Source organism: Pleurodeles waltl, chromosome 3_1, assembly GCF_031143425.1.
Source record: "Pleurodeles waltl isolate 20211129_DDA chromosome 3_1, aPleWal1.hap1.20221129, whole genome shotgun sequence".
NCBI lineage: Eukaryota > Metazoa > Chordata > Amphibia > Caudata > Salamandridae > Pleurodeles > Pleurodeles waltl.
In genome coordinates this window covers 918,373,592-918,396,188 of record NC_090440.1, presented here as the reverse complement: position 1 = coordinate 918,396,188, position 22,597 = coordinate 918,373,592, and the positions used below count along the sequence as shown (strand labels likewise).

At 42.8% G+C, this 22,597-nt stretch overlaps 1 protein-coding gene across 1 annotated transcript in view; it reads right to left on the bottom strand.

Moving 5' to 3' along the window:
- Positions 1-12,986: 12,986 nt before the first annotated feature.
- Positions 12,987-22,597, bottom strand: part of LOC138284757 (uromodulin-like) — a 184,872-nt gene continuing 175,261 nt past the window's right edge. Inside the window, exons 10-11 of the mRNA XM_069223894.1 lie at positions 17,050-17,082; positions 12,987-16,601 (exon numbers count right to left, since the gene is read on the bottom strand). Coding sequence (XP_069079995.1) covers positions 16,537-16,601; positions 17,050-17,082 — 98 coding nt within the window. The 3' untranslated portion in view covers positions 12,987-16,536. The remainder of the gene's footprint in view (positions 16,602-17,049; positions 17,083-22,597) is intronic.

The following is a 22,597-nucleotide window of genomic DNA, read 5'->3' as shown; positions in this document are numbered from 1 at the left end:
CTGTGAGAGCGAAACGACATCAGTGAAAAATCCGTAAAATTTCTGAAGCAATTGTGTTACCCTACTTGTAGTAGATGGACAAATTGGGTTTCGATATTGCATTAGTTTAGTGTGAATCTGAGTTTGGGAGGACAAGCCCCAGCACTTTGTCGGCCGCAGTACGTGTGAGTGTGACATCATTGGAGCTGTGCTAGGATCGGTTGATTAGTGAGAAGGGTCGCACACGGATTGGCAGCTGTCCATGAAGTGCATTGTTCGAGAAGGTGGGTGAAGAGAATTCTGGGAGTAAAAGTCACTTCCTGATTTGATTTGAATAACATAAAGGTTGCAAAAATGAAATTTTTCAAAGCTTTGAAGAGTGCTTTAAGGGGAAGGGCGAACATTACATCGAGTATAGGGGATATTGCACCACCAGAGGATACACCAGCTCACATTGTGATTGAAGAAAACAGTGTTACGCTATGTCTTTGGTTAAAGCAATGGTACAAAGTGACAGAGAAAGATGGGAGATTAGCATTTCAAGAAAACTGAACATTTAATTTGAGGATCTTAGAGCATTTGAGGAGAGTTCTGCATGACCTGAAACCCGCTCCAAGACCAGCACAGTTTGAGGCATTAGAGATCTGGGAGTTAGTAGTCAGGCAGCAACAGCAACAGAATTTTGAAAAGAGGATGAGAAAAGCAGAAAAGACACTAGAGGAGGCTGGATGGACCATGCTCACACATTTTGGAGAACCAAGACTTTGCATGGGATTGAGTTATTCCCAGCAATTACACAAGACAGCGAGGGAGAAGGAAGGAAAGCTTCTAGAATAACAAACAGAAGCCCTTCCGAGACTAGGGAATGGGGATCAAAGGAGCCTAGAGGATCATTGACATTTGAGGAAGAGTCAGAGGATGATGAGTTTATTTGGCAGTTATTGAGAAATTGTCCTCCACCATATGCAGAACAAGAGAGTGGTGTGGGCACCAGTGTAAATCCTTCAGCTCTGACCCAGGTTAACATGACTACGAGTACAGTGCAGGTTAATCCTACTATGACACAGAGCCCAATGTAGAGTAGCCTTAATGCACCTATTACTCCAGTAGCACAAAATCAGGTGCCACAGCCGAATGTACCGAGAATTTACCCTGATGTACCTTTAGTGGAAACAGCCACAAATCTATTAGTGCCTACAGGCCAGGTTTTTCCAAAACCGATGTTGGTTCAGATATAGCCATATCCACTTTTACTGCCTCAAGTGCAGCCACAAGTAATGACAAAGTACACTCCAATAACAGGGAAGCATACAGATATGTCTACATTGATGAGCAAAAATATTGGAACTACGCAACCATAGAAATTAAATGTTAGACAAAGCCCAGATGCTGTATCGGTACTTGTTATCATTGGTCCGATTGTGCCTCTGTTTGCACAGGGGAAAACCCAGTGCAGATGGACAGGAAGTCCTGAGAATTCAATGAAGGGAGGACTTAATGAGAATATCCAAGTAGTCTCTCCTCTGGGACAGATATTTGACGGATCGAGATCATTGCTAGACCTTAGTTCATTTAGAGTTCCTCCAGATACTATCATAGGGTTGAATGTTAGTCAGAGCCTGTAATTAATGACTCCGCAGTCTACGAATACAGTGGTACAACAGGTGCCACATGCCAAGGCCAATAACATCTTGTTGCAAGGTTTGACTGCCCAGCAATTGACTGAATGGTTAGACAAGCCGAATACTCCGCAAAGTGCTGCTAAAGGAGAGGAGTACTTGAATTACACAAGACTAGGAATGGAAGCGGGTGAGCTCATTGACTGGACGATGGGTGTGAACAGATTAGAGTCCTACACAGAAGCAGAGTTGAGATATCTGTGCCCAAAAAGTCAGGGGGAAGTGAGTAATGTGCACCAGAAGTTAGCAGATCTGGCAGAAAAGTACAGCATAAAAATAGAGAAAACTAAGCATTTGAAAAGAAGTTACAGGTTAAATTGTGACACAAAAGACTTTGAGCACATGAGATCTGCAGGGATGAAGGAACATCCTAGGGAGTTGCTCCAAAGTGTCCAAACAGGGGGAGCCTTAGACAAATGAGAAGGCAGATGGGCAAAGAAAAGAGATAAAAGGAAAAGGGATTCTGCGGAAATGTGCCGCAGGGCGAGGACACAGTAAAAATCTTACCAATGAGAGAGATTCCAGGAGGGAATTCTGTTCATGTCCCATAAAGTAGAAGTGACATTTTGTCTTTTACCAATGATTATCCCAGTTTGAGAGAGAAGCCAGTAGAATGATACCAGCAGACAGACAGGTTTGTGAAACTTGCAAAGTGCCTGTGGGAAGACTTGAACACTCTACTAGAGATAGTAGTTCCGTCTGATCTATGGATTGAGTGTAAGAGAAGTATAGATTGGCTAACAAAAGAACCACAGAGAGATCACGTTGCATGTGCGCCATCTCCTGAGGGAATGAAATATTACTATAAAGTGAATGAATTTTTGAAGATGAGAATTTTGCCCAAAAACATTGACAGGCAGAGAATAGGTAGGACAGCTCAGGAAACAAAAGAGTTTATACATGCGTATTATGAGAGATTGCTGCAGGCGTTTAAGAATTACAGTGGTATAGAGACAATTGAGCCGAAAGACATGATTCATTCTGTGTTCAGATTTGTGGAAGGATTGATACCTAAAATTAGCTAGATGATTAAGAGTCATTTGATTTGCTGGCAAGCAAAACTGATTGATGAGGTGTTGCAGTATGCAAAGTACTGTAGTGATGAGATCTAGTTGAAGCAGAGAAAGTTGAAGGAAAAGGCAATGGTGATGCAGATTAAGGCGGCACAAACAGGGATGCAGGGACATTTTCCACAACAGCAGCAGTAGGGAAATGTGGTGTTTCAAAATCAGATGAGAGGTAGAGGTCGCGGAGGAATGGGTAATGGAAATCGTAGTCCTGATTTTAATACTGTAGTGGTTCAGAATGATGTGCAGGGAATGACGAGAGTGTTGCCTTGTCACGCTTGAGGAGTGGTCGGACATTGGAAGTGGGAGTGTCCGATGATGGTGCTGGAAGGTGTCGTTCAGCAAACGAGTGACATCAATTCTTTCTAAAGCATGAGAGGACGGAGAATGAGAGGTCATAATCCAAATTTTCATAATAATGTGAATCAAATGCAGAATTTTACACCCATGCAGCAGGTGAAAATGGCATTTGTACAGATGACACAGTTGCAGCCAATGCAACAGCAGGCTCAAATGGTACCTAGACAGCAAATTCAAATACCTCAAGCCCCAATGCAACAGCAGCAGGTGATGCTTCCTCAATAGGTCACAGATCAGAGGTCCAACCAGAGTAGTAACACAGTTCACCAATTCCCTTTACACAGTGAGAATAGAATAAATGATGATTGGGTGAACAAGAGTTCAGATGAGGATGAATGTGTGCTTGCTTCTTCTCTAGAAGTAGATCAGAAAGGCCAATATGTGAATGGAAAGGTAATGGGTCACAAGGTTTCATTCTTGGTTGACACAGGAGCTACATGCTCTACTGTGAGAAGTTCCCAATTTGCTCCTTTCAGGAAAGAGAGTCCAGATTGTAGAAGTAGCGAATCAGTATTTGGCTAACTCAATTACAGAATCAGTTCAGGTTAAAATTGGCAACTTTAAAGGATTTCACAAATTTGTAGTCTGTGATTCAAGTCCAGTATCCCTATTGGGAAGAAACTTGCTGTGTGAAACTAGGTGCTTGATCACTTGCTCAAATGTTGGAATTGAGATACAGACGAATAGTGATGATGAGGATGACCCAGCTCCAGAGACCGAGTGTGAGCCGATAAATGAGGTGTACCCCCTGATTAACTTCTTTCCACTGTTCACAGTGAAGGAGCTTCCTCCTGATTTACAGGGTACCGTTAAGGAGAAGGTGTGGGTTCTGCCAGGGAAAGAAATAGGTCTGATAAAGGGAGTATCTGCCAGTTAAAGTTCCTGTGAAGCCGAACATGATTTTTCCTCACATTCCCGAGTACCACATGCTACAGCATATTCTTATAAAGGTTGCCCAAATAATTGCAGTATTTGTGAAATAAGGGGTCTTGAAAAAAGTATTGAGCCGCCCATGTAATTCACCGATAATGGGATTGAAAAATCTCTGTGGGAAAGTATGAATTGTCCAGAATTTGAGAAAAATAAATGACATTGTGCCCCGTGGTGCCACGTCCAGCTGTGATAATGTTTCAGATTCCATGTAATGCTGAATGGTTCACCGTCATAGACTTGTCACAAGCCTTCTTTTCTGTGCCTCTCCATGAGGACAGTCAATTTCTCTTTTGTTTAAAATTTTTAGACCTAGTTTACTGTTGGTGTGGAGCTCCTCGAGGGTTTTTAAAGTCATCTTCCCTATTCAATCAGATCTTGAAAAAGAATTTAGAGTCGTTGGAATTGCCTTTCCAATCGACCTTGGTAGAGTACTTTGATGACTTATTGATTATGCCCAAAACGAGATATGAGTGCAAGTATAATACAATGGCATTACTGAACCATTTGGGAAAGAATGGTCATAAAGTGTCTCCACTAAAACTGTAATACTGTCAGAAAGAGGTGAAGTACTTGGGTCACAAGATTTAGATGGGGTCAAGGAAAATATCCAGAGAAAGGGTCACAGCCATATTGCAAATGAGTCCCCCAGCCACACAGAGAGATGTCAGGATGTTTGTAGGAATAGTAGGCTACTGGCGCCAATAGATACCCAATTTTTCTGCCATTTCTTAGCCATTACCAAAGCTGATCCATAAAAAACTCACTGATCACCTAGTGTTAGAACAGGCTTGAATGAAAGCGTTTTCTGAATTGATAGGGAGTCTGTGAAAAGCTCCGGCTTTGGGTATGCCTGACTACACAAAGTCCTTCACATTGTTTTGTCATGAGCGTGATACATGTTCTTTGTCTGTCTTGACACTGGTCCATGGAGGAGTAAAGTGCCCAGTAGCATATTTTTCAGCTACTTTGGACCCAGTTGCAGCAGCTTTACCAGACTGTTTGCGTGCCATTGCGGTTGGACAGAGCCTCGAACAGTGTGAAGGAGTTGTGATGGGACATCCCATAACAGTAATGGTCCATCACTCAGTTGAAGTGTTGCTTAGACGCACCAAGACCCAATACCTGACAGGTGCAAGATTGACCAGATATCAGACGAGTACTCTAGGGTCACCAAATGTGTCATTGAAAAGATGTACAGTGCTGAGCCTGGCAACCTTGCTTCAAAATGAAAATGTTGAAATTGAAAAGTTGGAAGACATTGAGCATGATTGTCTTAAAATAACGGATCTGTGTACAAAACCAAGACCTGTTATTGGAGATACGCAATTGAAAGAAAATGCCCAAATTATCTTTGTTGATGGTTCTTGTCTAAGAGACAATACAGGAGTACTGAGAGCACGATATGCTGTGTGCACAATCACTAGTATACTGGAAGCGTCTTGGCTTCGAGGAGTATATTCTGCACAGGTAGCAGAACTGGTAGCCCTTACTAGAGAATGCCATGTTTCCGCTCAGCTAAAAGTTACCACCTATACGGATAGCCAGTATGTTTTTGGCATAGTCCATGCCTCAGGCCAGTTGTAGTCACAGAGAGGTTTCATGACCTCTTCTTGTTCACCAGTGAGAAATGGTGAGAGAATTAAAGAGTTGTTGCAAGCTATCCAGCTGCCTGAAAAGATTGCCGTGGCGAAATGCAGTGCACATCTGAAATCGCAAGATTTTGTATCAATGGGAAATGGATATATGGTTTAAGTCACAAGGTTTTGCGCATTGAACTGTATATCATTCAAAGCTAAGTGGGAATTGTTACCTGAAGAAGATGAAACATGTCCAAGTTTTGCATTACAAGCAATTGAAATATTGGAAGAATTGAAAATGTTGCAGAATAATGTTGACAGGGAGGAAAAACGTTAATGGAGTAAAATGAAATGTGCACAGCATCAAGATGAATTGTGGGTTTCGGAAGAGGGACAATTGGTTTTGCCAAACAGCCTGTTGTCTCAAATGGCAGGTATTATCATGGTAAGGCACATGTTGGGAGAGATGCCTTGATTCGCCTGTTCAAACATACTTGGTTCAATCTAAGGTTTAGACAAGTTGCTGAAGCAGTTTGTCATTGTTGTGTCATTTGTCAACAAATCAATGCATGAAAAGGGACAGTGGTTAATTTGAGCCACACTGTAAGAGCAGGAGGTCCATTCAGCAGAATGCAGATGGATTCTATTGAGATGCCTGTGTGTGGAGGTTTGAGATATGTGTTGGTGTTTGTCTGCATCTTTAGTCCCTGGATTGAAGCATACCCTACACGAAGAAAGGGCAGCCTTACAGGAGCAAAATTACTGCTTAGGGAACTGATACCATAATTTGGGTTTTCGATCTTTTTACAATCAGATAGGGGAAGTCACTTCAACAATGAAATTACTGTGTGCAGCATTGAACATTGAGTAGAAGTTGCATTGTAGTTACCGCCCTGAAGCATCAGGACTAGTGGAACAGATGAATGGTATCTTGAAATCAAGAATGGTAAAGATGTGTGCGTCCATGAATCTGAAATGGCCTGACGCACTGCCGTTAGTTCTGATAACAATAAGAAACACACTCGACAGGAAGACAGGATTGTCACCACACAAGATTCTTATGGGCTGAACAATGAGGTTGCCAGCGGTCCCTGCAAATCCTCTTGTGAGCATTACAGATGATATGGTTTTGGACTACTGCAAAGATCTGGCTGTTGTGGTTCGCTCTTTCTGTCAGCAGGTGGAAGCAACCACACTGCCACCGATCCAAGATCAAGGACACACCTGGAGGGCGGGTGACTGGGTGGTGGTCTGGAAACACGTACGGAAGATGTGTTTGGAGCCTCAGTGGAAATGCCTGTTCCAGGTGGTTCTGACCACTACCACAGCTGTGAAGTGTGCGGGAGTTCTGAACTGGATACATGCAAGCCACACGAAAAAAGTGACATGTCCTTTGGACGATGAAGAAGAGTTGTTGAGGGTACCAACAATGACCAGACAAGTCTCAGTACCGGAAACAGAAGAAAGAAGAACTGAGACCGTATCTGAGCACATTGAGGACTGTTCAATCACTCCTGTGACAGACCAAGGAGAAGACCTCCAGGAGGGTGACAGTGAGCCAATCTCAACTGAGGCAGTAGGCCTTTCCCTAAAGTAGATGAAATTGAGAGACAAACAGAGCAAACGCCAGACCTTGAGGGGGAAGGAGTTGAGGTGGAGCAAAGCCAATGTGATCTGACTCCTCCTGAACCAGTTGCAGGTCTGTCAAGAGAAAATTCTGCAGAGCAAGAAGAAGTTTCAGGTTCAGCACTGAAAAGAGCATTGTCCAAAGGTCCACCGAAAGGAGATAAGTGGCCGGAGTCACAAGCAAAGAGAAAGGAAGCAGTTGTTGAGACAACAATAAAGGGAAGAAGTAGATACGACAAGGAGAGAAGATCTAAGTGAAGGAGAATCAAAAGTTGAAAAGAAAGAGATTAGCAAGTCAAAGGTACGCAGGTCCTGAATGGGCGTATACAACTACAAGTAAATGGCAAAGAGAGTTTTTGTTCTTTTGTTTTGATCGAAAAATTCCAGGTCAATATTTTGGCACCTGAAGGAAGCTGGTGAACTGAACTGTTGAGACAAATTGAGAAAAGTGCAAAGAGAAAAGAGACTATTGAAAGTAACCGAAAAAGACTTTGATAACCTGATTTGGCAAGATAACCTGATTCGACAAGCTGCTAAACCGATTTTTGACAAACTTACAGACTTTTGAGAAAAAGGATCCTTTAAGTGAGACTGAAAGCTGTAAATAACTGGTGAAGAAGATTCTTTTGGTCTTGTATTTTTGCTGCTTTCTGATTCTTTACAGGTCATGGTTAACAGTAGCCATCAGGACAGGAAGAACAGGTGCTGTAAATACATGAGTGTTGATTTGGCAATTGTGTGTGTGATATTGTGTGTGATATTGATTGTGGGTATGACTGTTCTTGACAAGGATAAAGCCAACCATACTTCAGCTTCAGAGACGACTACTGCATTAACAGCAATAGAGAAGTTTAGGTTAGATGAGAAGTATCTGCACGTAGATAATGCTCAAGGGGAACCTTCTTCTAATGTCTTCTATCGCTTATTGAATGCTTATTTTGAGATGATGGATGCAAAGACTTGTTTTGTGTGTACGCAGATTCCTTCATTAGTCGAAGGAGTTATCTATCTAAGTTTGCCTCTTACTTATGGGATAAGTTGTAGTCGGTTACTAACAAGATTCTATAACCAGGAGTACATTCAGTATTTCTTCTCCAATCATGATGTTGCGTTTTCGGTTGTTCCCGTCACTAGGTACCTGAGTAGAGTAGCTAAGGATAATGACATAGTATTAGTAAGGGTTTCTCCGAGCCTACATTAACTTTTGGCACAGCTTACGGTCACAGAAACAATCTGACATGCTTGCTTACACCTTTAGAAAATAGTTTCTTAGATCATACATATGACAGGAGAAAGGCATTAAAGAAAAAATTACAAAAGGGCTTAGAGAAAAGGAGTTTTATGAATGATTATGCTCATAGTGCAATAAAAACACAAGGGAAATTAGATTTACATGTGCAACATGTAGGGAAGCTTTGTGTGTATAGGCCTCAATCTAGTACTGACACTTAGTTTGTGGGAACGAGTGTATGTAGACGTGTTTTTGTTTCAGAGTAAATGGACACTTATGTTGAAAGGACATGATCCAGCGATTCCTGGTATAGAATATCCTAATTCTTATTACCGTCTTCCAAGAGGATGGTATGGAACACGTTATTTGGGGATACTTTTGCCAAAGATTTTCCAACTGGATGACTTAAAGAGATAACCAAAATTGACTGTGCATCAAATTAGAGAAAGGAGAGAGTCTCCTTCTGGTATATTGGAAGATATATTTGGAGCAATGATTCCTTCAGTGAGTTATTCAGAATTCAATAAAGATTCAAAAGTTGTCTACTACTGTGGAGATCATGCTGACAATTTTTTTAGGAGCCATGATCCTGATAGATACTGAATTGGCAGCGGAAAGAGATATGACTCTGCCAAACCGCCTTGCGTTAGACATTCTTTTAGCAAAGGATTGCGGAGTGTGCAAAATGCTTAATTTGAAGCATTGCTGTTCGTTCATTCCTGATAATAGTAAATAAATTAAAAGCTTACTTACTGATCTGACTAATGAAAGTGCTGATTTGAAAGAGTTGAAAGAACTATGGGCCAGATGTAGGAAGATAGCAATTTGCGACTTGCAAATTGCGAGTCCCTGCGACTCGCAATTTGCAAGTCGCAAATTGCTATGCAGTACGGTGTCTCAGACACCGACTGCGACTCGCAATGGGGTCGCAATGACCCACCTCATGAATATTCATGAGGTGGGTCGCAAATTGCGGCCCCATTGCGAGTATGGGCACTCGCTAACATGGAGGCCTGCTGTCGTCAGCAGGCCTCCATGTTAGTGACCTGCTTTTCAATAAAGCAGTTTTTTTTTTGTTGAAATGTAGCCCGTTTTCCCTAAGGGAAAACGAGCTGCATTTAAAAAAAAAACGAAACCTTTATTTTCGGTTTTTTTCAGGGCAGGGAGTGGTCCCTTGGACCACTCCCTCCCCTGAAAAAATATTTTGGGGTCCAGTCACAAACTGGAAGGGGTCCCATGGGGACCCCTTCCAATTTGCGAGTGGGTTACCATCCACTTGAAGTGGATGGTAACTGCGACTCCATTTGCGACCGCGTACGCGGTCGCAAATGGAATTGCATCCCACTGCGAGTCGCAAATAGGAAGGGAACACCCCTTCCTATTTGCGAGTCGCTAATGCATATTGCGAGTCGGTAACGACTCGCAATATGCATTACTGAATTGCAAACCCATGTTTGCGAGTCGCAAATGGCGATTTTCGCCATTTGCGACTCGCAAAAGGGTTGCTACATCTGGCCCCAGGTGTTTGGGAGAAAGTTGGCAAAGGATTTGCTTCAGTGGGAAATTGGCTCAGCAACAAGGGAAAGGGACACTATTGAAAATAATACAAGGGATATTGATTATTGTGATTTGCATAATTGGAACATGGGTAATATGTAAATTGTGTAAAATGATAAAAAAGATGAAAATTAAAAATGATCGGACGAGGAAAGAGATGAAAACAGAAAACTTGTTTAGGGGAAATTCAAAAAGGGAACGACGATTTGATGGGTTAGAGATGACAGAATTTTAGCTGAAGCAAAAATTTGTGTGGGAAGGCTTACTGTGATGACACATTTAGTCATCAGAGGAGGGATTGTTAATGCTGAATTTTAATGACATTATTAACGAATATTCATGCATTTTGAGTGTTAGATTTACGAAGAAAATGTATTAACTTAGAGAAAAATAATGCACGTATTTGAAGGTGCGCCCACCTGAGTGGCTGCCAATGTTCACGAAGTGTACTTATTAATGGCTTACTAATATGAAATGTTGAGCTTATGTTTAATTAATGTAGTAATATGTCATATTAAAGGTTATACATTATGTATTAGCTTTATTAGTTGTAGGCCTTAACTTAGCGAGGTCTTGGCCTAGTTGCACGGCCTCATGTCAAGCTGTATTGTTTAGGCGTTAAGTAAAATGTCTGCTTAGGGAATTAAATAGCGATTTTCCACTGTACTGTCCATGTGCTCATAGCTGAAGTTAGTTCTCATGAGAAACTGCTTGCTAGTGAAACAATGTTTAATGTAATGTGTATAAGACTGACCTTCCCAGGAGAAGACAATGAACATACTGACTGGAGTATAAACTGCAACAATATTGATACCTGACAAGCTGAATGATGGGAGCAGAACAAGAGGAGCCAATCAACATGTGAACCATGTACTAGTAAAATTGTAGATCTGAGGATTTAGTTTTATTGGACAAAGTGTGAAAATGCAATCTGCTGACCAATTAGAATGTGGGAAGTAGTTTTAGGAAATCTAACTTAGCCAGACTGCACAGAGAGGAGATACCACCATTATTTTCTAGACTGTCTTGAGAAGAGACGTGCTCAACTTTACTGCTTGGAGATACTTTGCTTTTTCTGAACTTTGATGCTAAATCCTGATGTATTGCTGACCAAACTGATGTCCTGTTGACGAAGACTATCACAGCTTGCTGAACCTTATTGAGGACAGGAATACCATGATTTTACTGACTGCTATGTCTATTTGCTTTTTTGTCTAGGTACCAACTGCTATTTTGATTAGTTAGATGTTTTCCAAAATTTGTGTGACTAAATTGTTTTGCCTGAAGTCTAAACATGCTATTCTAATCTGGTGTTAGTTAGGTTTCTCACTGATGAAGATTGCTACTTGTAATAACAGTTGAAGTCTTTTCTTTGCTGAATCTAAATGTATGTAATATCGTTTGTGCAGATATTCTTGCTATTAATTTTTATTGAACCCTTAGAATGTGTAGTAGCTCAAGCCTTGATTAGATTGCGATTCTTTCACTGCTTTGGACAGCCAGTATTGTTTCTGTATGTTTATCATTTGATTTTGAGATTAAGCTATGTGACATTAGCATTGTTAATATAGGGAAATAAACATTCTAACTTTTACATAAAGGTGTGCTTATTCATGGCCAAGAGGTCATGGTGTGTGTAAATCACTGCCTCCTAATGAGTATTGATGGTAATGATTGTTGAGGTTGTTGATCTGTATTGGTATGGGGTATATGGTGGGGAAACCTCAAAGTGAGACAAAAGGTTCATCAGCCAAATCACGTTTCCCTTGTAAGTTTACTTAATAAGGTCTGACGCGCTAGCAAAAACACATCTTCGTGAAGCAATAAAAAGGAACCAGCGACAATCACATACTGACTGTCTATGTACAGCACTCCACTGCTCTTCAGCTAGGTCTTTGTTGTCAAAATCCCACATACATACGTACATACATGCATTCTTCACCAAGCCTCAAGAGATGTCAATTCTAATGCTATACGAGGAGATGAAAGTCAGGAAAGAGGGGATTAAACACTAACAGAGAGGCTATAAATAGTAAATTGCAGAATAACATGACAGGATGTGTACTAGAGTCATACTTGTTGTTTTAGTGTAAGAAACCTGAAGAGGTGGGGAAGGCGTTATACGTGGGCATCATGGATCACCCTCATGGGAGGTTGTGTGTTTGCCAGTGTTTAATTGTTCTCAATTCACCACATTCTCAGCATCTGAAAGCTCTCAAACTAATTCCTCCCATCTTAATAGAGAGACAGGAGATGGATGGGGCAAGTGGATAGAAACTTCACTTTAAAAGCTGAGGTAGAATTTAGATCAGAGGATTTCCTCCCGCTGTCACTTGTACGTCATCCCTGGGAAGTAACCATGACACAATACTGCTTTTGCTTTGTATTTTGAGTCCCAAACTTAGTGGACACTTTGAGAGTCCAAATGCACGTGTCTGCTTTTCTTTGAGCTCCATGGCACAGACTAAGAGGGCAGTCTTCTTTTGTTAGTTCGTTCTGCATGTTTTGGTCTGTTCTACAGTTTGTGTCAGATGAACCAGATCTAACTATGCTACTTTTGCATTGTTTGTGATAGTTCTGTGTGATAGTTTTATGTTTTTGACTGTAGGCATTTTGTAAACAAATCTAACATTAACAGGTTTATTTGCATGCAATACTTGTCTTTTCTAATAGCTATTTGACTCAGTCGACTGTTTCAATTAAAGAAAGGGGTTATTGTTGGTAATTGTTCAAATTCGTGAGTGTCTCTGCTTTATTTGCCTTATGTAAATGTGTGTGAACGTTCTCTATATTTTGGAGGTATAATAGAGGTTTCAAGGTCATGCATTCAATCACCAGCTGTAGTTTAATAGTTCATTTTCATTTAAGGAAAATATGACGGTAGATAGAGACCTTAACGCTGGTTCATTCTACCTTTCGTCTGGTACTTCTTGACTCAAGGATGATCAAATATCACACAATATTGTAATGGCAGTACTTGCAGATAGTGAAAATATATTTAATACATTTATTAAATGATTACATACACAGGAACTTCAGAGGCAGAATCTCTCACATACATCATGTATCACCAGCACCAAAGACCATCTCGGTCTGATGAGTCACTAATATCAAGGGGTACAATTGATGTAGAATAAGGGAGAACCTGGAATATAAAATAATGTGTCCCAGTGATTTAAGATCTGTTCATTAATAGACTGGTCTAGAGTACATCAAAGTATAATATCATGTCTCACTAAGGGGTTGGGAAGAAGCAGAGGTGGATGAGAAGATAGCAGGGTGAAGAAAATGTGTGGGCATAGGTGACACTGCAGAATGAAGCAGAAAGTGAGCTGCAGGGGTGATGGAAAGAACAGCAGAACAAGATGGGAAGAAGATGAAGGGGGAGTGGGGAAGGGGTCCAAAGGGAAATAATCCGTAGGGAGAAGCAGCCCTGGGTCATAAAGAGAATATTCTGGCAGGAAGAGTTGAAAAGGGATAGCCAGGGCGCAGACACATAAATATTCATAAAGGACACAATTAGTGATGGAGCAGAAAGAGAGAAGACCATGGAGATGAGCTACAAGACAGAAAGTGGAAAAAACACTTAAGAGGGAGAAAGGTTGTGAGGGAAAAGGCAGCAAAGGAGCCGTGCAGGTTGGAAGTATGTGGAATGCCGTACAGGGATAAAGAGATGTGTAGGTGAACCTGTGAACACTACCTAAAGATATACAGGCAGATGAAAATCCTGTTCAGGGCAAGCTAGGGAATATGAGTTTATGGAAAATCCATGAAAACAGAAACAGGGGCATTTATGAGAGAGTGGGTATCCAGGGACATGGGGAAGGTTGCATAGAATTAGTCAAAGTGAGGAGAAAAGCATTGTGGGAACATGGCAAGAAAGAGCTGAATGGGGTATTCATGGTAGTGGGAATGCAAAGAAACAGCTTCAGGGGAAAACAAGAAGGCAGAGAGAAGGAGCGCTGGAGGAGAAGCAGGAGTGGGCAGGCTTGGGCAGAAGCATCTGAATGAGAAGAGAAGCTGCAAGGAGAGTGGGAGGCCAAGGTGAACGGGAGCACGAGAGAAGCATGTGATTCAAGAGAAGGGGGTGGAACTACAGGGGTAAGGTGCTGATTGTAACATAAGGAACAAGAAGCACAGGGAGAAGGAGGCAATTGGAAAGAGAAACAGGGGGTCAAGATGATTGCAGTGGCTACTGATAAGCCAAAGAGGAGCATGGGGAGAAGCACCTAAGAGAGGCAGAAGAGGCTGTGAGGGTCGGAAGAAGCTGGTGAAGTGGAAGGTTGAAATGTTGGCAGTCAAAGTGAAAATCAGCATATATCAACGGGAGATGTCTCTGAGGAAATAGGGAAAAGCAAAAGTGTTAGTAAAAAAAGGATTAAAGAAGGAGATAAGCAGTGCGGGTGCATGGATGGAAGCCAGAGAAGGAGGGAGTAGAGGGTGAGCATGGAGGCCCCAGAAGAAGGAAAAACGAAGCTTTGTGGAGGCATGGGAAGGAGCAGAAATATTGAGAAACAGGGAACAGGGGAGAACACACGTACAGGGAGAGAGTGGCAGTGGGGGGTCACAGGTACAACCAGTTAAAGAAAGAAGATGTGGTGGCCAGCACAGAGTGGAGAAATAATGAGGGAGAACATGTCAGAATGGAATGAGTGTGACAAAAAATTGAAAACGGCGGAGCTACAGTATGAGATCAGGGAGAAATGCTGCAAAGGGTGGGAAGTCAGAGTGACTATGTGCTGTGACACAGAAATTCTCTGATAATTTTGAATAAAAGAACCGGGTACAGGTTAAATACAAAAACAATATGAAAGCTGTATGCACAAGGGAATTATATTCGTGGATAATCAGTGGGGGTGTCAAAAGAGGTAACAAAGCATTAAGAAGTACTGTTGATATAGGGAGGAGCAGCAAAGGGTGCAGAATCAGTGGGGCATGCAGATCCCAGCAAGGAATGGGGCAGCATTACAGGCATGTGGATAAACATCCATGAGTGGGAAACCATTGAGTTTCTGGTGAAGGTCAACAATGGTTGGGAACTGGTTGGGGTGTGGTGAGAAGCAGCAGTGAATGGAGAAGTGCAGAAGCATGAGAGCAGGAGTAGAGGGGGAGTAACCATCAAAGGAGTATGTTGAGAAGAAAACTTAATAACGGGGCAGTAGGGGTATGGATGAAAGACCACAGCTACTATCCAGGGCAAAAAGACTGGCCCAATTTCCAGAGGGTCATGCAACAGTGGTGATTAGATGCAGACTGGAAGAATACCTGAGTGTTTGAAGTGAAACCCAAAGAATAGAGTTGCGCAGGGTGAGAAACTGCAGAGAAAATAAGAGATACATAGAAATGAGACGGGGATACAATCAGATGTTCAGGACAATGAGAGAGCGATAGAATTTGCTGGTGAAAGGAGTGCAGGGGCAGTGAGGAGTGAGAAACTTTGCAGTGAAGCACAAGGCAGTAGCAGTAGAAGGGAAAGGAGGAAACAAAGCAAGGGAAAGGGGCAAGGTGGCAGGATGGCAAAGTGGTAGGAAGGAAAAGGGGTGAAAGGGAATCAGAAGAAATGTGAAAGATGGGAAGGAGAAGAAACCTACAAGAAGGGGAGATAGGTACATTGATTCAGTGGGAGAGAGATGTCAGAATTTAGAGGAAGAAAGTACGTAGTATGAAGAAGAAAGAGCAGACATAATCTTTCACATATCAGGCTCTTTTGAACTCAGTGGCCCAGATGTAAACAACAGTTGCATATACAGATCGGTCATCAGTGTGAAGATTTTGCGCTGCCTTAAATAATACGGGATTACATAGTGCCCATTTTGACAGAGAAACAAAGCACTATGTCATATTGGTACCTGCAACTTGTATGAATGCCAACAGTTGACTTTATAACCACCCGACTTTAGGGTGTGGTAAATGGGTGCAATGGGCAGGAGCTCTCTCATCTGACTTCTGAGGCACTCAGTGACTTCAGGATGCAGTTTCAGACTCCCAATTTTTCAGTTGCTATAGACATTGAGACATGTTTACTGTTCCAGTGATGACCGCACTGAGATGCCAGTCACCTCATTCCTAAATCTTGTTCCGTTATTATATCACTTAATTGGTTTTCCTCTTCCTTCATTTACAGACCAATGTACATTATCTTCACGCTGCTTGTTCATTAACTATGCTGTCGGTTCTCAAATTCTTCCATTTACAGATAAGTATACATTATCTTCACGCTGCTTGTTCAATAATTATGCTGTCGGTTCTCAAATTCTTCCATTCACAGATCAGTATAAATTCCCAGCCTGCCTTATGTAAGAAAGATGGAGCTCAGATCAGTGATGAAAGAGGAGACGTTATCGGTAATTAAATCTTATCTAATCCTAAACCATATAGAAAATAAATACACATACAACATCCGATTCCCGTTCACATCATCATAGGCAGAATAGAAATGTTCGAATAGATCTAGGAGAGTTTGTACATTGTTAATATTGGATGTCCTCTAATGGGTCTGCATCCGGCCTTGGTGTGGTCAGTGTTTCTCAAATCATCTTGAGACTGAGCAGTGCCAGAACGGAGCTCCCAAGCACAGCCCAGAGGGAGATATCTGGAATTAAAAAAGGAAAATAAGATAAGGCTCAAGTGATGCCTCAAAATATGAGAAAGTAAAAATATCTCAGCAATATATCACACATATCTCCCCATCTTCCTCTTGGACCATTTTGAGCCACAGCCCTTTTTCCAACTCATTTAAGGGGGATTTTTCTTTATAATTGGATCAGGCCTAACTTTCGTCGGTGGTAACTCTGTGAAAGCATAGCAGTTGTTGAGGAAATCACTAACTCTAACCCCGACCCAGCAATCTCCGAAGACAATCCGTGATTTGAACAAAGCAACCGCGTTTCAGTCCTTTTTCCTGTGGAAAGTGCTTGCCCTCTGAGCCCTGAATCTTTGGATAAGAGATGCCGGATGTGGTTGGTATCAGCACTAAGATAATATTTACACCAGGCAGAATAATGATAGACAAATGTTGCAAAACACAATTTGCTGATTACCTGTGTGTGATCCAGAGTTAAAACTGAAGGACCCTGAAAAGAAACAAAAAGAAATATAACATTATTTTACATTTCCTTCCTTCAACGTTTGTCAAACTTTAGAAGTTGTACCTCACCCTCAGTTGCAGAAGTGTTGCTGCACCCAGAATGGTATGGCTATTCTGCCTCGATAGCGCTATACTGCTGCTCCACAACTAGTGTCATAGAGAGATTGTACTAATAGTGCACCAATAGTTTTACAGCTCTACTGCGAGTCTGCCAGTAGATCTATAATGTACGAGCACTGCCTTGCAGATGCATCAAGGAATGACATCGTAGGCTGTCACTGATTTTGTGGTGCCATTATTATTATTGTCTGCTGATTTTACCTACATTCTGGGATTTTTTTTAAATAAGGAGAAGCTTCCCGTACAAGAGTCACTCATGATAAAGAACAGGGGAAAACAGGTTCAAGTAATACAAGAAAATCAGTGCCTGGTCCTTTAAACTAACTTAGTAAGGATTTTTGCTCCGGCAGAATTGGCAGTAAAGTGCAAAGAGTGGAGTCTCTCGAGTGGGAGGGCAGATGGGGTCATGGCCTAGTTCTATGTGCCCTGGTTCTCCCTTCCCTTTTGCATCACCAGGAGAGCTGTTGAATGTAGCACAAAATGATGTAGTAAAAACTGATGTTGCATTGTGACACACAAAGGCTAAGTCTAATTTTTACACTGCTAAAGTCAAGGAGGCATTGAATGCCCCTACAGAGCTTTTTAAAGTGATTAAGGCATTATCTACTCCCTCTAGGCCATCCGAATTGGAAAACTCCCAGGAGTTTGGGGATAAGGTAGCCAGGCACTTTCAGAATAAATTCTTCAAATTCATGCCAATTTTATTCCTCGTGAGGCTTTTAGGGAACAATCTTTTATGGTGCTCCCGGATCTTAAAGCTAGCTGTAAAATTTTATCTCATTTCCAAATCCCGACTCAGGACAGCATTAGAAAATTGATTCTCAATATTAAGTCAGGTTCCCCTCTGGACCCCTGCCCCCCTTCCATCTTTCAGCTGGCCCCAGACCTTATGGCTCGGGCATTAGTTCCTATTATTCAGGAGGTCATTAATTCTGGGATTTATTCCGCTTTATGGAAGGAGACTATAGTTGTCCCCCTGAAAAAGAAGCCAGATGGGGATAGCCAGGACCTGGATAATCTACTGCCAATCGCTTTTCTCCCTTTTCTGGCAAAGATTTTGGAGAACGTCATGAATAAGAAACTAGTAGAATTTCTAGTGGAAGTGGGAGGCTTAGATTCCTCTCAACATGGTTTCAGAAAGGCGCATAGTACGGAGACCGCTCTTATCTCATCCTCTGACTCCATTCGGAGATTGGCAGACGAAGGGCAAGGTTTTTTTTAGTTTTACTGGATCTATCGGCGGCGTTTGATACCATCTCTCTGCAATTTTTGTTGACCCGCCTTTATCAAGCAGGGATTAGAGAGCGGGCTCTTAAATTTTTGGAATCTTTTTTGACTAACAGATGGACCACTGTTAGTTGTGGTAATTTTAGATCTACACCTAATTTATTACCCTGCGGGACTCCACAGGGATCTTCATTGAGCCCCACCCTGTTTAATTTGTATGTTGCCCCGCTGGCTAATTTGATTAGGTCCTTTGGATTTATCCCCACGTCCTATGCGGATGACACACAGCTAATCAGCCCAGTAAATAAGAACTGGGGGGAGTTGGTGGACCATTTCAATAACTGTATGCAACAGTCAGCAATTGGATGAGGAGTAACTGGCTTAAATTGAATGTTGCCAAAACTGAAATTCTCTGTTTCGGGCCGGGCAACGAGCAAAGGAATTAACACTGGTGGTCGACAGATTTGTTTTTTAAACAACTTTTCTCTAGTACTCCTGTGGAACTGGTACTTCCTTGGTGAAGCTTATAATGTACTATGGTACCATGGGGGTGGACCTTGAGTGAAATCTCCAGCAGGAATATAGCAGTACCTCACAGGAGGGATGCACTGGGTCCTGTGGGAGTGTTGTAGTAACTAATGGGCCAGAATCTGTTTTTTCTTTTTGGCCCCAAGACATTTAACTGCCCACACCCAGCACAAGTGCCAGAGGTTCAGGGTATCCCTGTCTCTTTATACTTTGTGTGTAATGAATCCCAAGTCCTTCAATGGTGGGTGCATTTTTCTCTGGGTTGCAGCAAAGCTGTCAAATCTCTCAACAGGTTCTGCAGCACCAAAAAGGTCAATCAGAGGGCCCTATTTTATTTTTACTTTTCAGGAACCACTGGACACCCGCTGAACTCTAAATGGATTCCCTCTGGACCAACCACTGATGTATACTGTTGGACTTTTGCTTTTGCAGGGTCATCCCCAGACTTTTTTGCCTCCTGCCTCCTATATTTTTCTGACATGTTGCTGTTGGCTTTTCAACTCTGAGCACTTTACCACTGCTAACCAGTGCTAAAGTGCATATGCTCTCCTGTTTAAATTGTATGTAAGTGGTTTATCCATGATTGGCATATTTGATTTACTAGTAAGTCCCTAGTAAGGTGCCCTAGAGGTGCCAGGGCCTGTAAATCAAATGCTACTAGTGGGCCTGCAGCACTGGTTGTGCCACCCACATAAGTAGCTCTGTAATCATGTCTCAGACCTGCCACTGCAGTGTCTGTGTGTGTATTTTTACACTGTAAATTCGACTTGGCAAGTGTACCCACTTGCCAGGCCTAAACCTTCCCTTTCCTTACATGTAAGGCACCCCTAAGGTATGCCCTAGGTAGCCCCAAGGGCAGGGTGCAGTGTATGGATAAGGTAGGACATATAGTAATGTGGTTTATATGTCCTGACAGTGAAATACTGCCAATTTCGTTTTCACTGTTGCAAGGTCTGTCTCTCTCTCATAGGATAATATGGGGGCTACCTTTAAATATGATTAAAGTGTAGATTCCCCTAGAGAAGAGATGGACAGGTGGAGTTTGGGATCCCTGAACTCACAATTTAAAAATGCATCTTTTAGTAAAGTTGATTTTGAGATTGTGCGTTTGAAAATGCCACTTTTAGAAAGTGAGCATTTTCTTGCTTAAACCATTCTGTGACTCTGCCTTGTTTGTGGATTCCCTGTCTGGGTCAGTTGACAGTTGGGTTGTTTTTCACCTCACACCAGACGGTGACACAAAGGGAGCTGGGGTGTGATCTGCATTCCTGATTAGCCATCTCTGCTAGGAGGGAGGGGTGGAGTGGTCACTCTCATCTGAAAGGACTGTGCCTGCCTCTGACAATGCTGTCTCCAGCCCCCTGGTGTGTGTCTGAGGCCTTGCCTGGGCAAGGCAGGATCTCACAAAAAGGTGTGAGTCCCCTTTGAAGGAAGGTGACTTCAAAGACTAAAATGGGTATAAGAAGGGCACCCAAACTTACAAACTTGAGAAACACTTCTGGAATCAAGGGGAACCTCTGCCTGGAGAAGAGCTGATCGCTGAGGAACAAGTGCTGCCCTGCCTGTGACTGTGCTTTGTGGAGCTTTCCTGCAGTGCTGCTTCTGCCAGAGTAAGAGGGCAAAGACTGGACTTTGTGTGCCTTCCATCTTGAAGAAGAAATCTCCAAGGGCTTGATGTAGAGCTTGCCTCCTGTTATTGAAGTCTCAGGGATAGCAAAGACTTCTTCCTGCCAGCACCTGGAGTCTCTGGAGAGACCCCTACTCTGCTCTGTGGTGCCCTTCCAGTTCCTGGGACCCTGAAAGGAGAGGCTGGCAGCCTAAGGACAAAAATACACGCACCGCGCACCGTGCGGAGAAAAGATCGACGCGAATCCGATCGCGGCTGAGAAAACGACGCGACGCCGGCTCCGCAGCTGAGAAACGACGCCGCTGGAAACGCGACCGGAGAATCGACGCCCGGAGCAGGAGAAACGACGCGCAGCATCGCTGACGAAGGCTGAGAGATCGCAATCAGCGCCGCGGGACTTCGGACCGTCGCGTGGCTGGCTTTTTCGACGCGCCTCGCCGAGCCGAGCTGTTTTCAACGCATATACCCGTGCCGGGTTATTTTCGACGCACACCGCCCGTGCGGGGTTATTTTTGCCGCAAACCAGGTACATTTTCACGCTAGCAGCGCTAGTGTGTTGTTACAACTACCTAAAGACTCTTTTTATTTGAAACCTTTTAAAAATCATAACTTGTCTTGTGTATGTTGGATTTTTGTCGTTTTGGTCTTGTTTTGTCTAGATAAATATTTCCTATTTTTCTAAACTGGTGTTGTGTCATTTTGTAGTGTTTTCATTAAGTTACTGTGTGTGTTGGTACAAATACTTTACGCCCAGCACTCTGAGGTTAAGCCTACTGCTCTGCCAAGCTACCAAGGGGGTAAGCAGGGGTTAGCTGAGGGTGATTCTCTTTTATCCTAACTAGAGTGAGGGTCCTTGCTTGAACAGGGGGTAACCTGACTGTCAACCAAAGACCCCATTTCTAACATTGGTGACCAGCGGTCGGGATTTGGACTTGTATTTGTACTTGACATACAGTAATTAAGTGTACACTACTGTTTTGATCTCAGACCACTACGTGACCACATACTACTTGTCTTGTGATTCTGCTTTTTGTTCTCTGATGTCCTCCTGGAAGTATTGATAATATTTTTGGACTTTGTTTTTGGGTTGGGAAGCCTTTGCAGAATGGAAGTCAATTTCTGGCACCTATTTATGTATAAAAAGTGGCAGCTTAAAGCATTCTGCATGGAAAGGGGACTGGCTGTGAACAGGAAATCCAGAAGGGAGGATCTTGAGTCAGCCCTGTTTCAGTATGAATTGAAACGTTGTCAGGCAACACCACCAAATGAGTCTGAGGAGGATAACTACTCTGAGGAGGAGGATAACTACTCTGAGGAGGAGGAAACAGAAAGAGATGAGTGGCTCCTAGCTCGAATCCGGAGTCTGGAAGAGCTAGATGCAGAGCTTGAGAGGGCTGAGGAGGAGAGAGCCTTAGTCCTAGAAAAAGAAATGATTGCAGCTCAAGAGCTGAGCTGTGAAGGGCTGAAGCTGGAGGCCATGAGGGCTGAGTCCAGTTCAGATGGTGGCAGCAAAAATCTTGTATCCAGTACTGCTGAAGAAGTGCACATGCCCAGAGATGTGGTGCCCTACTTGAAGGAGGGAGTTAACACACGCCAGGAGGTTCAGGGGTATGAGGTAGCTCCAGTGATGCACAGGGTCCCTGAGGTGGATTGGGGAACTGGCATGGGGAGTCATATTCCTACTGGTGGGAGGGACACTCTACTGACTCTAGTTGAGAGTGACAGGGAGAGGGGTTCCCCCCAGGTAGAAGTCCTGGTTATGGAGTGTGAAAACATCCCAGAAGAGTGTGGGTTGAGTGTCAGGGACAGTCAGGTACTGTCTCACCAGTCTCAGGAGGGTGATGTGGGGTGCTTTTTCAAAGCAGAGTCACTGGATGGTTGGGTGAAGGGTACTTTGGTTAATTCATGTGAGGGGCTGAGTGATGTAATTGCTGGAGAGCATATGTCTAGTCCTTATTTTCCAGAGCTATGCCAACACCAGGTGGAGTGTGAGTTCTCT